Genomic DNA, 14,924 nt, shown 5'->3' with positions numbered 1-14,924 from the left:
CCACATTCTTTTCTTCTAACACCACTTAAAAGTCAAAAATTTTATTACTGATTTTTAAAATGTAATCTTTAAAAATATTTATAAGCAACTAAAAAAGCTGAAAGGAGGTTTACAACAAGCCAGTAGTAAAGTCAACCAGTTCTCAAGACCTTCCACTTACATATTCACACTAACCATCCACAAATAAAACACCCAGTGCACCATTCTCATAGTTCATTCTGAGAGGTGTTAACAGATGTGTGGAAAGGATGATCTAAACATTTACCAGGTCGCACATACATCAGGTACTGTGCTAAGAGTTTCAATCCAAAGTTGTCAAGGAAATGCACTGAAGCGAATGTTTACAGAACTGTGAAGTGTTCAAAAGGAGAGACATCTATATTGTGGCTATACAAAGGACTGAGACATTATGAAGGGGAAAGATGCAAGAAAGCAGTGAAGATACTACAGTGAACGTGGTTTTGCAGGAGGAGGTGAGGCTAGCAAAGCAGGGAAAGGCAAGTCAAGGCAGAGAAAAAACAAAGGAATATGACAAGACGATGATGATATAATACTGAGTGACCTCATGACTAGAAGGTAGGGAACAAGAAAGAGTAGTCAATGATGCAACTGAAGAAATAGCAAGGACTACTTTAGGAAAGGTCTTGAGTGTCACAGTAAAGTGTGCTAAGAACTTCATTCTAAGGTTAATAAGAAAGTATGATCAGATTTGTGCATCAGGAAAAGAAAAAGGCAGTATCAGAAGAGGATAAGCTCCAGTCAAGGAGCCCAGATAAGAGACATTTAATGACTGAATAAAGAACAACAAAGTGGCTAAGCTGTTTTTGTTTTTAATGAAAACATGGGATGTAGTTTTTGACTCAAAAAAAAAATAATGGTTAGACACACAAAGTTGTCAATGAAAAAGCCACAGAAATTGGGAAGTCACACAGCATCTCAACTGGGCTTCCCTGGTGGCTGTAAGTAAAGAATCTGCCTGCAATGCAGGAGACCTGGGTTTGATCTCTGGGTTGAGAAGATCCCATGAAGGGACTGGCAAACCACTCCAGTACTTTTGCCTGGAGAATCCCCATGGACAGAGGAGCCTAGCGGGCTGCATTCCATGGGGTCTCAAAAGAGTCAGATGTGACTGAGTGACTAAGCACAGCACGGCATACCACAACTACAAATAGTTTAAAGTCACTGGCACTCCTAATGCTTGCTTACTCAGATATGATCAGGCAAGAATACTGGAGTGGGTTGTCATTCCCTTCTCAAGGGGATCTTCCTGACCCAGGGAATGAACCTGGGTCTCTGGCATTGCAGGCAGATTCTTTACCGTCTGAGCTACCAAAGAATCCAGTCTTACTAAAGAGACTAATTTATGCCTAATTTGTTTGCTGAAATGTCCTACTGTCCATGTATCATAGAAATACTACTCTAAGATTGGGAAGCTAGATTTAGATTCTGATTCCAATGTTACAACTGTACCAGTTGTTGCCTACCCTTCTGGGGAAACAAAGGGCCTTCACTTTGAAGCTCAAGCCCATCCATACACTCATGGAGAGTAAACAAGGCAGGAAAGTACATTTGGAACCACAAGCACAATCAGGGAAGCAATAGGCTATAGTACTTTTTAGTTTAGTCTCTCAAGACAGACGACCATAATTTAAATTGAGGCTCTTAACAGCTATGTGACTTTGGGCAAATGACTTAACCTGTATCTCAGCTGTCTCATCCATAAAATTGGGACAAGAACAGTGTATATCTCACTGGTTTGTGAGAATTAAACAAATAAATGTAAAAGACACAGTGTATGTACTTAATGTTAGCTATTATTACAACCATGGGTTGAGGTCAGGAATCAATCTTACTGTCTAGAATATGAGTGTGCTACACAGGCTCTTCAAGTTTTTTACCTAAATATCTTCTATATTTTGAGATTCTTCTGCCATACTTCCCCCTTCCTCAAACAAAATATATTAGGTATTCATTTTCATTGCTCATTCATCAATTTACTCTAGTATGAAATTATCTACCCTTTTCTAAAGACATGGGTATGATTTGGTCACCAGGGAAGATAAGAGTAAAAAATCATTTCAGGTGGACAGAGGAAAGAACCAGGTAAAGACAAAGAATTAAGAAAAACAAAATATTTATATGTAATAACATGAAGCAAAAGATAAGACCCTCAGTGGAGGCAGATTCTAATACCTATTTGGGCTATAATTTTACTTCATTTTTTAAGAATTTTATGACAATATTGAATTAGGCCCTGAATACTTATAATGCATATACAAACTATCCTCAGAATCAGGAAACTGAAAAAATGGTAGTAAACACAGAAACACTGATAGAAGTCGGTAGAGTTTGCCCTAAATGAAGGATGACACCAAATCTCATTTATCTTTCCCTTTCAATGGGTCTCCCATCATTTCCTGATTAACAGCTATCACAGGCAGAAGTCTGAAATGCCAGAAACCACTGTGTTTTGATACACAGCTTCTACTTACTAACTTGCAATTATATACCAGGGGCAAGTATATCGTATCCACTTTGAAAAGGAAACCCAACTTTACAGTTACTAAAGATCTGATTTGAGACAGTAATGAGATAATAACATCCATGGTAGGATAAAATAATCTAAGGGTATGACCCTTTATTATCTCCAATCCCAGTTATATTTCAAAAGTTTAGAGAAAGAAAAAAGCCCAAAATAAATTCTGTGTATCTCATAGATGAAATCAGTTTTTTTTTCCCTGCTAAACTAAATATATGAAATATGACACTGACAATTTTGAACATTTAAAATGCCTAGTGACTTGGATTATGATCAATAATTCCTCCAAGTAAGTTCAGAACTTCAGAGGAAAATAATGGAATGACTCTTTACAAATTCAATGGAAATAAAGTTAGTAGAAGTAAACATTTTTTAACAGATATATTATTTTCAAATATAAAACTTATTTTTAAAAGGGTGCCATTCTGCTTCTAAAAGTACTATCTGTTTGCATTTATGAAAGTTAATGACACTGGTTTAGCTGACAACGGTATAATAAAATGATATTTCTCTTTGGAACAAGTCCTATTCTCTTCTGGTACAGCATTTCACAAAAATCATATAATGATATATATACATGTATTGGGGGTTTAACTAATTATGAAATCAGTTTACTGTGTGGCCCTGTGAAGATGTGGATTCCGTGTCTCCATTTCCGATTGCCTATCCTGCAGTTATTCTGGTGGCATGAACTATATCTTTTTCATGTTTCAAATTCCAGCACTTGACAAAGAGTCTTGCACACTGAAGGCAGGGAATCAATGTTTGGTATCAATGAATATGTGAATAATAATATCTATATTATACTATGAAAGAGCCATGTAGTTACCACTGATGTTAAATATAAAGTTTAGTAGCCAGAAATACGAGAAATTCAGTTTCAAGGAAAGTCAGCTTTATGTTTCCATTTTTCCTAGTACTCTTTATATTAGGGGAATTTAATCAAATATAAAACATTTTAATCTATAAAACACATTTTACCTCTTTCAAATCCTCAAAATAATCATGTACAGATTATTTACATGATGAATAAACTGAACTTGAACATGAAATGAGAGAGCTTGAACTTGAATTATGTAACTTGAACATGAAGTGAGACAGCTGGGTTTTGAACTCTGATATTTGGACTCCGGTCAGTGCCTTTACATTATACTCTGCTTAGAACACAACTGGAAGTCATTGAGAGAACTAAAACAACTTTGATAGTCACTTCAAATTGTGGCTTTTAGGACATTTATTTCAGTCAATAAACACACACTTTGGCTAAATAGCCAAGTTTTCCAAGCTTGATTTATTATGGCCTTACTATGGATTCTTATGCTCTGAAGACTGCTAAAGAGAAAATCCTATTCTCAACTTTTTGTCAAGAAAACAAATGTTGCAAAATTTAAAATTTTACTTCCAATCTATGTTATAATTAATCTATCTTGGTAGATATATAGAAGAAGATGAAGAAAGGGAAAAATACAATAGGAGATTAACACATAGAAAAGGGCAATTCCATGATTGAGTTACAATGTCACATATGAGAAAAGTAGGTTTATAAAAATATTTCAAAGGTCTACAAAAGGAGGAGCCCCTTTACTATTGATAGCTAGCATAGTTACACATTTTCATAAACTTAGTAATACTAGGTAAGTAACCAAGATGATTCAAAATGATTAATAATTAAAAGGTTTTCTTTAAAAAAGAGCTTCTATAAGCTCAAAAAAAAAAAAAAAAGCTGTCCTTTTAAACAGAGATTACATACTAGTTTACAACAAGGGTGTTTGTTGTTTCACAGTCTTTAGACAGGAAAAGTCAGAAGTACAATCAAATTCTAAAATTTGAGAATTATATAAAGCACAAGTGAACACTGCAATAAATGCCATCCATCCAGCAGTTTGGAGGAATATACTCCAAGATCCGTGAACTATCAACCCAAATTACAAATAACTGTACAGATGGATTGCTACTGAAACTCTCAATAATGAGATTTCACTGATACGCAGTTCCCAGTCTCCTGAAAGTAGTAGCTGTAATAACATTATTAACAGCAGTAACAGCTGGAGCAGCAGCAGGAACAGCAGTAACTATAAGTGGTAATAGCACCAGCAGCAGTAGAGCAACAATGGCACCAAGAGCATGCATTTATTGAATGATTACTTTTAGTCAGAATAGTGCCAAATAATTTTAATTATTTAAATAATTTAAATTAATAATTTAATGTCCACAGATTATCTCTATTTCTTATAGCCACCCTGCAAGACTGTTACATAAATTTCACAAACAAGGAAGATAAAGTGAAGTAATTTTCACAAGGCTACAGAGCTGGTTAGATACACAACTAGGATTTAAACCCAGAGCTGCCTTATTTCAAAGCTGTACTACTTTCTCAACACTATACAGAAGTAAGGATAAAGATACCTTTCAGTGTGGAAGATTAAAAACAGTAGGTTCCTACACTTCAATAAATGATATAGAAAAAGAGAAGCATAATAGCTTCTCCATGTTTGTAGAGGAAGGTAAGCTCTTCCAGGTGGATAAGTACCAAAGAGATTAGAGTGAGGCTCTACAAGGATCTCAAAACCAGCAAGGGAGGCTGAAAATATGAAATGAACTATATAGTGTGGCAGTATAATTTAGGGGAAACTAAGACAGGTGAACCTAGGAGCATTCATAACCATTCCTTAAAAAATACAAGTTTATTGAGCTTTAGACACTAAAAATCTAATGTTATAACTAATACATGATTCAGATGACTGGCTCCTAAGAAATATTTACTGGGTTAGGTACACTTAATATAAATGATTTGTGAAAATGGTATGAGGAGTTAGAATGAAAAGCAGGCTGAAGATTAGGATAATTCTATCTGAATAAAATGCAGACAGAGGTGAAATCATGAAAAGTTGTAAGAAGAAGATAAATTTACACTTACATAGTGCTGCTTCCTATGTGCCTATCATTTTCTAAATACCATATACATATATTAACTCACTTAATTCCCTCTACAGTTTATGAACAGGTAGTTGTTTATATGTATTTTACAAATGGGAAATGAGGCACAGGAATCTGTAACCTACCCAAAGTCACACATGATGTGATAAACAGCAGGGTAGGAACTCCAAACTAGGCAACCAACTGCAGAGCCTGTGCTTACTATACCATACTGTACCTTTAAGGGTCTGAGAGGGTTTAAAATGAAGCTGGGTTTCAAATCATCTAATCTTTCTGTCAAAGACAACCTCCTGAGGCTGTTTAAATAGGAAGTAAAACTTTACTACATAGGAAACTCCTTAACAGATAATATAAAAGGCTGAAAATAAGTCTCAAGAAAAGTAGGTGAGTGGGTAGACTGATAAGCTAAGCATAAAGAGTTACAGATAGAAGCCAGAAATAAATGAAAGATTCTTAAGCTTCTTAGTGTTAAATCATGTAAAGTAACCATACTCTCCAACAAAAAAAAATCCCTTACTGTTGTAATCAGAGGCAGAATAAACTATTAACTGGTCTCTGTTATGCAGTTAATAGATTTTACAAACATAATAAGGAGGTTATCATTTTTCTGATAAAATTTCTAAAAATATGAAAATGTATATTGCTAGCATCTATTTACAAACTCTATCTTACAAATGATTCATAACCTAAGTGAAATGTCTAGAAACCCATCTTGGGCAACACCCTACACAGCTGCTTTTTATTTCCCAGTTCATAAAATCTGAAGGACTCCAGATGAGTATTCCACACACTATTCCAAGGAGATTAAGAAGTTCATAATTATTCAAAGAAAAAAATTCTAAGGTCAAATAAATATTTCTCTTAGGGGGCTTCCCTGGTAGCTCAGACAGTAAAGAATCTGCCCACAGCGCGGGAGACCTGGGTTCAATCCCTGGGTTGAGAAGATCCCCTGGAGGAGGAATTGGCAAACCACTCCAGTACTACTGCCTGGAGAATTCCATGGACAGAGGAGCCTGGAAGGCTACAGTTCATCAGACACGAATGAGCAACTAACACTTTCACTTCATTTTTTCACTTTAGACATTCACAAGCCACATACAGCATGAAAAATTCCATGTCAAAGAATCAGTTTAACTTTAACTTGCATTGCTTAAATTTATTTGACCATGGAAAATTTCCCCCCAACTTAATAAATTATGGACATTAGTTCTACAGTACAGAACTTGGGAAAAACTGACCTAATTACTTTCTTTAATATAAGTGTAAGAGAACTACTTTTATAAGAGTACATGAAGGAGTTAAATGTGCTAAGGAATAACATGAACATTTAATTTTCTCAAGGTCACAGAGTCCCTATTTCTGCTAATGGGGATAAGGATACATAGTAGCATTCTAAATTCATCTCATCATAAGAACAAATAACGGAATGTAAGAATAACCAATATTGAAAAACAGAATCTCAGAACTCTGAAACAATCAGCACTCACATTTTACAAACAGGGTAACTGAGGGTCTCAAAATAGCAATGGACTTAACCTGAGCCAATTTCACGTTTTATTTAATGGTAACCAAAAGCACACATGCATGCAATGGTAATTTCTGATCAGGTGAATAAAATAGTCAGAATAACCTGATAGCAAGGCGGGATTAGGCTCAAGATAAAACTTGTTAGCACAAAATTAAAATTTGACCAACTGCCTATAATGAACACGTTTTTGTACTAACTGCCTAAGGTGTTTTATTTGAACCATTTTTTTTTAAATGAAGTTATCCGTGATAGAACTTTAAGAACTTAAACTTGAAGAAAATGAATCTGATATTATAAGATACAGTCCTATGGAAGAACACAAATCGGTACTCCCACATCATTATACCAAGAATACAATTTCTCATATTTTTTTTAACTATAGCCAAGGTAGAACAAATATACATAAATGAAAAAGGAACTTAAGTTAAAAATGTAAAGTTTGTTTCTGGGGAAAATTTAAAAATTTTTTAAAAAACTGAGTAGAATAGAGGGTGAAATGACAAAACCTCCTAGAGACAAGTAAGGAAACAAAGCATTAACGCCAAATCCACCTACTAAGAGGCCATTTTCAGAGCTTTTGAAAAATTATTCATTTACAGTAAAAATTAGTTTGGAAATTTTAAATTAATGGGTTCAAATTTTCTATCATTAATAGCAAGAAGCACATTACAGAATAAGTAGTCATCTAAATTGGCTTCAAATCTGTTTCAAAATAAAACTGAAGAAGTTCTGATTTTACAGTAAAAAACATGATTGAGTCACACTTTCAGAGCCTGCCTAACCCTTATGACAAATAAGATCATAAAAGGTACTTTGTGTGTCTTTAAAATTCAGTAAACTAGTATAATATAAAGAAATGACCTTTCAGTTGTGCTGGGGAAAAAAAATGCAAGATTCACTAAGTAGATACAGCTCTCAGTGTGCAGGCCAAGTAATAGGACTTCCATGAAACAACAAAAGCAATGCTATTTATATGATTAAATCTATACCTTTTATCTGAAATCCTTTATTAGTAAATAATTCCTGAGGCACTTAAACAATATAATTTTTATTAAAAGAAAATAATACCATCAAAACTGTTCATTAGAGCTATAGTCCATGTAAGTAAAATAAACAAAAGTCAAATTTTTGAAATATATTTATGTAGAAATACATTTTATATATGATAGAAACAAATGGATTATTGGCCTCCATAGTTTTTAATATTAACATTACCAGATGAACTATTAAAATGGCTAAATAGATATTATGTATTAGATGTACAAATATATAACTTTAAAACGTGTTTTAAGGTCTGGAAGAAGAGGTGTTGTCAATTCTTTATACCTTAGAATTCACAATTATTAAGACAATATTAATAATAATAATTCTGAAATAAGAAAGAACATATTATAATGTTTAATGGTCTGAACAACATCCAAATTAAATTAAAAAGCTATAAATAAGCAGCTATAGGAAATCTGTAGAGAATTCTAGGGGATATTTTGAAGTTCTTAACAAAACAAAGCAAACACTGAACAACATTTTTAAAGAAAAGAATATAAAAATAGACATCAATAAATTTGGAGAACATAAAACCAATCTATTAAAATTAAAATTAATTTTTTTAAAATAAAAAATTTGATAATTGATATTGCTGAAAAACTATAAACTTACTCCTGGGTAATATATTTTAAATAACAATAAAAGCAAGTAAAATTTTGGAACATAATTGTAGAGACCTGTTGTTCCAAGGACATGAAAATAAGCATTTCCTAATAACCAGAGCTTTTGTACTCCTTGGATGTAGTCATGCTAGAGAAAGATTAAAGGGCAGCAGCCAAAATGACTAAACTTCAACCAGAACGTTGAAGCACAGATTTTATTTTTTGGCCAGAAGTGACCCACAAGCTTAAGATCAAGAGCCAAAGCCCCCAGTGGGAAGCTATGCTCAACTGGTGGGCCTTGAGACCATCACTGGCTATATCAGCATCAGCCTTATGGAAGGCCAGCCATGAAGGATGGGAGTCTTCCCAAGATCGGATTTCCTGAGACCACAACCTAGAGCAGGCCCCACAGTCAAATTAGTCACATTCCTTGGAAAGAGAGAACAGGCATCAGTTGTGTTCATCGAAGGGGGACACTGTCCAGGTGTACCCTGGACATTTTTTGAAATCTCTGGGCTGCTTCTCCATCTGAAAAATAAGAAAAATAGCACAATGACAGACAACGAATGAGGAAAAGACAATCGTCCGGCCTAAAAACTTAAGATTTATAAGAAATTACAAAAGCAGACAAAACAGACAAAAAGACAGACAGCCATATCTTTTGGAACGTATTATTCTGAAGGCAAGTACAGCAGAGAAAAACACAAATTATTTTAAGCAAAGAAATGACCAAAGCAACAAAAGTTATTTTTGGAGAGAGCCAACTGGAGAAAAAAAGAAAAAATGAATGTTAAGATATGTCAACCTGACACAAAGATAAGGTGGAATAAGAACCTAGTCCCATTTGAAGCTGAAAAGAGCTGAATAATGAGAGCTAATGTCATGAACTTGGCTGCTTAACTGCCTTTGTGTAAGAAAACATCTCAGAACTTTGAACTTAGGAAATTCCAACTTGTCTTGCACCAGGTCACGAGCTCCAAAGAGCAGGAACCTATTTCAACAAGCAGCTTTAAAAAAAAAAAACAAAATACTTTAATATTTTTCATTTCTATTAATGATACGTTTAAAAATGCAGTAGTGCTAAAATCCATCAAAGTAAAATGCACTGAATAAAAATTAAACTTACTCAGAAAGATGTTCAGAAGTTGGGATACAAACAGAAACTGAAATTAGAAGAAAAGTTTTATATTTAAAACAGCATATGAAATATGATGAGTGAGAAAAACGATTTAGTAAAGAGAACATACTGTGGCTGACCAAAAATACTAGAATAAATAGCAAAAATCTGAAGTAACACAATTATATATACATACCTTTCTCTATTACAACTTGACAAGCATGAGTTTCATGTTGACTTAAGTGTGTAGCCATATTATCTAAGCCAGAAACATCAGTTAGGAAATCACAATTAAGGCACACTAGAGTAATGCCCCTATAAAAAACAAAGCAAATAGTATAAAAGAAAACATTTTTATCTTTTATGAAAACCTACATACCAGCTCAATGAATAGTTTTTCACGATTTGCTCTTTGTGTCATAACGATCACTCCAATTTTTGTTATATAAACCTGACAGAACTGAAATGATTCTTTAGAAAATGGCATGAAAGTGTCTGTCACTCTTCATATTCAAATTATACTACCATTTACTGACAGAAAGTATTTTCGTTTTATAAACTTTTCTCCCTCATACCAGTTACTAATAGCTAAAAAGTCGAGACCTACAGTCTAGTCTTGGTTGCACTAACATGTGTCACTTTGACAAGTCACAATCTATCTGTGCCTATGTGTGTGTTAGTTGCTTAGTCATGTCCAACCCTTTGCAACCCCATGGGACTATAGCCCGTCAGGCTTCTCCGTCCATGGAATTCTCCAGGCAAGAATGAATACTGGAGTGGGTTGCCACTTCCTTCTCCATGGGTTCTTCCTGACCTAGGGATTGAATCCCAGTTTCCCTCATTAGCAAGCATATTTTTTACCGTCTAAAACACCAGGGAAGCCTGTGCCCATCTTCAAAACAAAAGTATAGTATACATAAATGTACAATATATATACAGGTCAATATATATTTACTAAGGTTGCATTTCGGAGAAGGCAATGGCAACCCACTCCAGTACTCTTGCCTGGAAAATCCCATGGGCGGAGGAGCCTGGTAGGCTGCAGTCCATGGGGTCGCTAAGAGTCGGACACGATTGAGAGACTTCACTTTCACTTTTCACTTTCATGCACTGGAGAAGGAAATGGCAACCCACTCCAGTGTTCTTGCCTGGAGAATCCCAGGGACGGGGGAGCCTGGTCGGCTGCCATCTATGGGGTTGCACAGAGTCAGACACAACTGAAGCAACTTAGCAGCAGCAGCAGCAGCAGCATACTACTAGTATATTGTATTGTGAATATAATGATGACTAAAAAATATAGTCTGTCTCTAGTAGAACACTGATCTAGTGTTTATCTAGGAGAGGAAAAAATTAGAAATGAGAAGGTTCTAAAAATATATCATGTAATAGATGCTACCATTGCATGGTGTTGCCGTTTAGTTGCTAAGTCATGTCTGACTCTTTGTGACCCCATGGACTACAGCCCACCAAACTTCTCTGTCCATGGAATTTCCCCGTCAAGAATACTGGAGTGGGTTGTCATTTTCTTCTCCAGGGTATCTTTCTGACCCAGGGATTGAATCCACGCCTCCTGCTTGGCAGGCGGGTTCTTTACCACTGAACCACTTATCATTGTATACTATGTGTTAAAGATTTTCACATACATAATTTAGTTTATTCTCACCACAAGCATCCAAGGTTGGTATGGTACTCATGTAACAATTAACTGAAGGGCTAAGTCACTACTAAAGTCCAAAGTCTGAGTTCTTTAGCATCCCAGTAATGTCAACTGGCCCACTTGCTTGAACCTAAACTACTGGTTCCCTTAACAAAACGTCACTGGGTAATGTAGTTCTTAAATGAAATATGTAGTGATTATAAATTTTCAAAAAGGTTAGGAAACAATTCCCATAGTCATCAATACTTTTTGCTGAATTCAGCAATAGTTTTTACAGTTATTGAATCAAACTGTGTAGCATTTGCTATTTGAAGTATTTAAACACAATTTCATATTATAGTATGTAAAATTAAGACTCTAACTTAAAATGTGCTTAAACATTTTAATTTAGTTTAAAATATTATTAAGCCTGCAAAAATATGTGACTGTTTCAGAGAACTTAGAAAACCACTATGTTTATTATGTTGTTTAGAGTTAAGCACATGGGAGCTTGTGGATCAAGCATCTGAAGAACTATTTAAAAGAAAATCAAATAAGATTTAACATATAAATGACGTTAAATTGTTTAAAGGTAATTGAAGTACAAATGAAACTAATAAAATTTAGTCTGTTCAGCTTAAATGAAATTTATCAAACTCTTCTATCAGTATAAATAATACTCATCCTTGAAAACCAAGTAACTTAACACCTATGTAAATCATTCCAAGTAAAGTAATCTCACTCCTCTTTGAAAAAAGTAACCCTCAGTGCACTTATTAAATTCCCTCTTGATTTGTTGTGGTTATTTACATTCACCTCTTATCTCCCACCAATAAAATGCACCTTCTCTGAAGGTTGGTTCCAAGACTTCCTCATTATTACTATTATCTTTACAGAGTCTGCTATATTACAGACCTAATATGTAGTAAATATATAAAAAATGAATATTCCATTCCAATAAAAGAATAATTACAAAAACTACTGTTCTATGTAGTTGTAAGTTTATATGTTCCATTCACAGAAATTGACAAATTTTCAACCTGAGAACTATTCAAGTTGAGAGAAAAACATCCCAGAACTTTAAAATCACGTAAGTCATTTTTTAAAAACGAAACACACAATGGAGCTTCACAACAGTGAGGTAAAAATCAAACAAAACCTCTTCTGAATGTAATAACACTCTTCATTCTTATAAGAATTTTCAATATAAGCAACACCTAATATGACTTAATCTATTGCCTTGAAGTTAGTAAATGTTTTAAAATTGGTACTAATATATTTTTTAAAACAATCAAATTTTCCTCTCCCTGTGAACCACTGTTCCAAAATAATCAATGGGACCTATTGCCAAATATGTCATTTTAAATATATCATTAATTTATTCAACAAATATCTACCAAATGCCTAATTACTATCAATGCCTTACAAAAATAAAAATCCAAACCACACACATTCTAGTGAGAGGACACAGAAAATAAAGTACACAGTATATGAGATGATGAAAGATAATCCAGAAAAAAATGATCCATAAAGGGGAGATAAAAGACTCTAGGGTAAAGCATAGGAGAGAGGATACAACAGAAGACCCAAAAGCGATAAAGGAGCTAACCATACAGAAGTCTGGGGAAGAGCAAACTAGTCACAGAGAATAGTAAGTACAAAGGCTCTGAGACATAGTATCATCCTCTCTTCCAGATTTTCCACTAACCCAACATATCAAAACCAGTACTGGTTAACCATATCTGTATATATTAGCTTGGTGCAGCAAAGATACTGATATTTCAAGTAGCATTGGCAAGCTAGACAAAATAATTAAGAGCAGTGGGTTCTAAACAATGCAGAAGAATATGAAAAACACGGTGCTCAGTGGATTCTGAATTAAGCGTGTGGTAAAACCAATGTTTTTAGAAATATTCACCAACAGTTCTTTCTGCAAAGTAAGCAAGTAGCACACTTTCCTTAATCTGAAAAAGTAAAATTTAAAATGACTATGTACTAATTTCAAGAATTTCAGCGGCTTAAGAAATTTACTTCAAAACTGAAAAAGTGTCACTTTATTGCATATTTTAGGCCTCTTTTCACTATTCAAATATTATTGGAAAGCCCTACTTTTTGTTCTCATTTTACAATGCAAATACATGAAAGCTTCATTTTGATACCACTGGTCACCGCTGAACAAATTTAGTGACAGAATATAGACTAATCAGGTACTTTGTAAAACAGTCTAGCAGTTCCTCAAAAGTTCAACATAGAGTTACCATATAACCCAGCAATTCTAATCCTAGATACATAACTAAAGAAAAATGAAAAGATATGTCCAGACAAAAATAATACACAAACGTTCATAACATCAGTATTTATAATGGCTTCAAATTTAAAATAACCTAAATGGATAAACAAACTATAATATACATACAATAGAATACTATTCAGCAATAAGAAAAAGAAGCACTGACATACACAACAATATGGATAACTCTTAAAAACATGCTAAATGGAAGACACAAAGGATCATATATTTTATCATTCCATTTACATGAAATGTCCAGAATAGACAAATCTATATAGACAGAAAGTAGATTAGCAGTTGCTTAAGGATAAAAGGAGTTGGAAGGAAATAAACATAACCACTAATGAGTACAGAGTGTCTTCCTCAAGTGACAAAAATGTACTAAAATTAACTGTGGTGACTGTACAACCCTGTGAATATACCCAAAACTATTAATTGTACAACTTAAACACATGGATTGCATGATATATGAACTGTATCTTGATAAAAATGCTATATATAGCATATTTAAGTCATATAATTTTTCAACAGAAAAAAATTTAAAAGATCAACTAGTTACCTGAGATCTTCTGAATACTTCTTAAAGATACAAAACCTTTTACTTGGACGATTACTATGAAAGCTGAAAGAGACAAAATAGATTTTATTAATTCTACTATATGGTAAGTCATATTAATTTATAGCTATACATCAAGTCTATACTTAAATTTCTAGTTTTGAATAAAATATGATATAAATAATACTGTTTAATTCAGTATTTTAACATAAAGTTATCCATTTTCCAGTGAAATGTATTTTACTAAGCATATTCTCATTTGATCAGTACCATACTTTCACATACTCAAGAGTATAAGAAAAAAGTCACATGAAATTCTTTTTTTGAATTGTTAAAAGAATTGAAAACAATTTAAAATTTTGTTAATAACATTTTTGCCCATAACATGAACAATTACCAATAATAATCATTTAGAAAAATCTTCTTCTAACTTAACATGTTTGTGTTGAGGAAGGGGAGAAGAACCCAAATATCTTGGAAGTAACAGTACTTGAGCTAAAGGCCACTGTATACCATTTGTAAAATCAAGCATTTAGAGAGCTCTTTGCAATTATCAGTAGACTTTAAAACAAAAACAAATTAAAGCAGAACTCTTGAGCTAAAACAATGCTCCCACTAAACACAGAATAGAAAACCCCTAACCAAGCTTTGCAGCCAATGATAACAGCTTTCTTT

The 14,924-nt window shown here is 33.8% G+C and overlaps 1 protein-coding gene across 8 annotated transcripts in view; it reads right to left on the bottom strand.

The window, feature by feature from the left end:
* Positions 1-14,924, bottom strand: part of ZNF280D (zinc finger protein 280D) — a 185,383-nt gene that overhangs the window by 83,331 nt on the left and 87,128 nt on the right. For 5 of the 8 annotated variants that reach the window (XR_011568657.1, XM_019968775.2, XM_019968774.2 and 2 more), the window contains 3 exons: positions 14,253-14,315; positions 9,964-10,082; positions 9,777-9,813 (listed from right to left, as the gene is read on the bottom strand). Coding sequence is in view for 7 of the 8 variants with exons in the window: in XM_019968775.2 (XP_019824334.2) it covers positions 9,777-9,813; positions 9,964-10,082; positions 14,253-14,315 (219 nt within the window). In the remaining variant the exon portion in view is untranslated. The other 3 variants (XM_070796687.1, XM_070796689.1, XM_070796688.1) reach the window with 3 other exon arrangements.

The sequence above is a fragment of the Bos indicus genome, chromosome 10 (assembly GCF_029378745.1).
Source record: "Bos indicus isolate NIAB-ARS_2022 breed Sahiwal x Tharparkar chromosome 10, NIAB-ARS_B.indTharparkar_mat_pri_1.0, whole genome shotgun sequence".
In the NCBI taxonomy this organism is placed as follows: domain Eukaryota; kingdom Metazoa; phylum Chordata; class Mammalia; order Artiodactyla; family Bovidae; genus Bos; species Bos indicus.
Note: the sequence above shows the minus strand (reverse complement) of the source record. Positions and strands in the feature narration are given on the sequence as shown.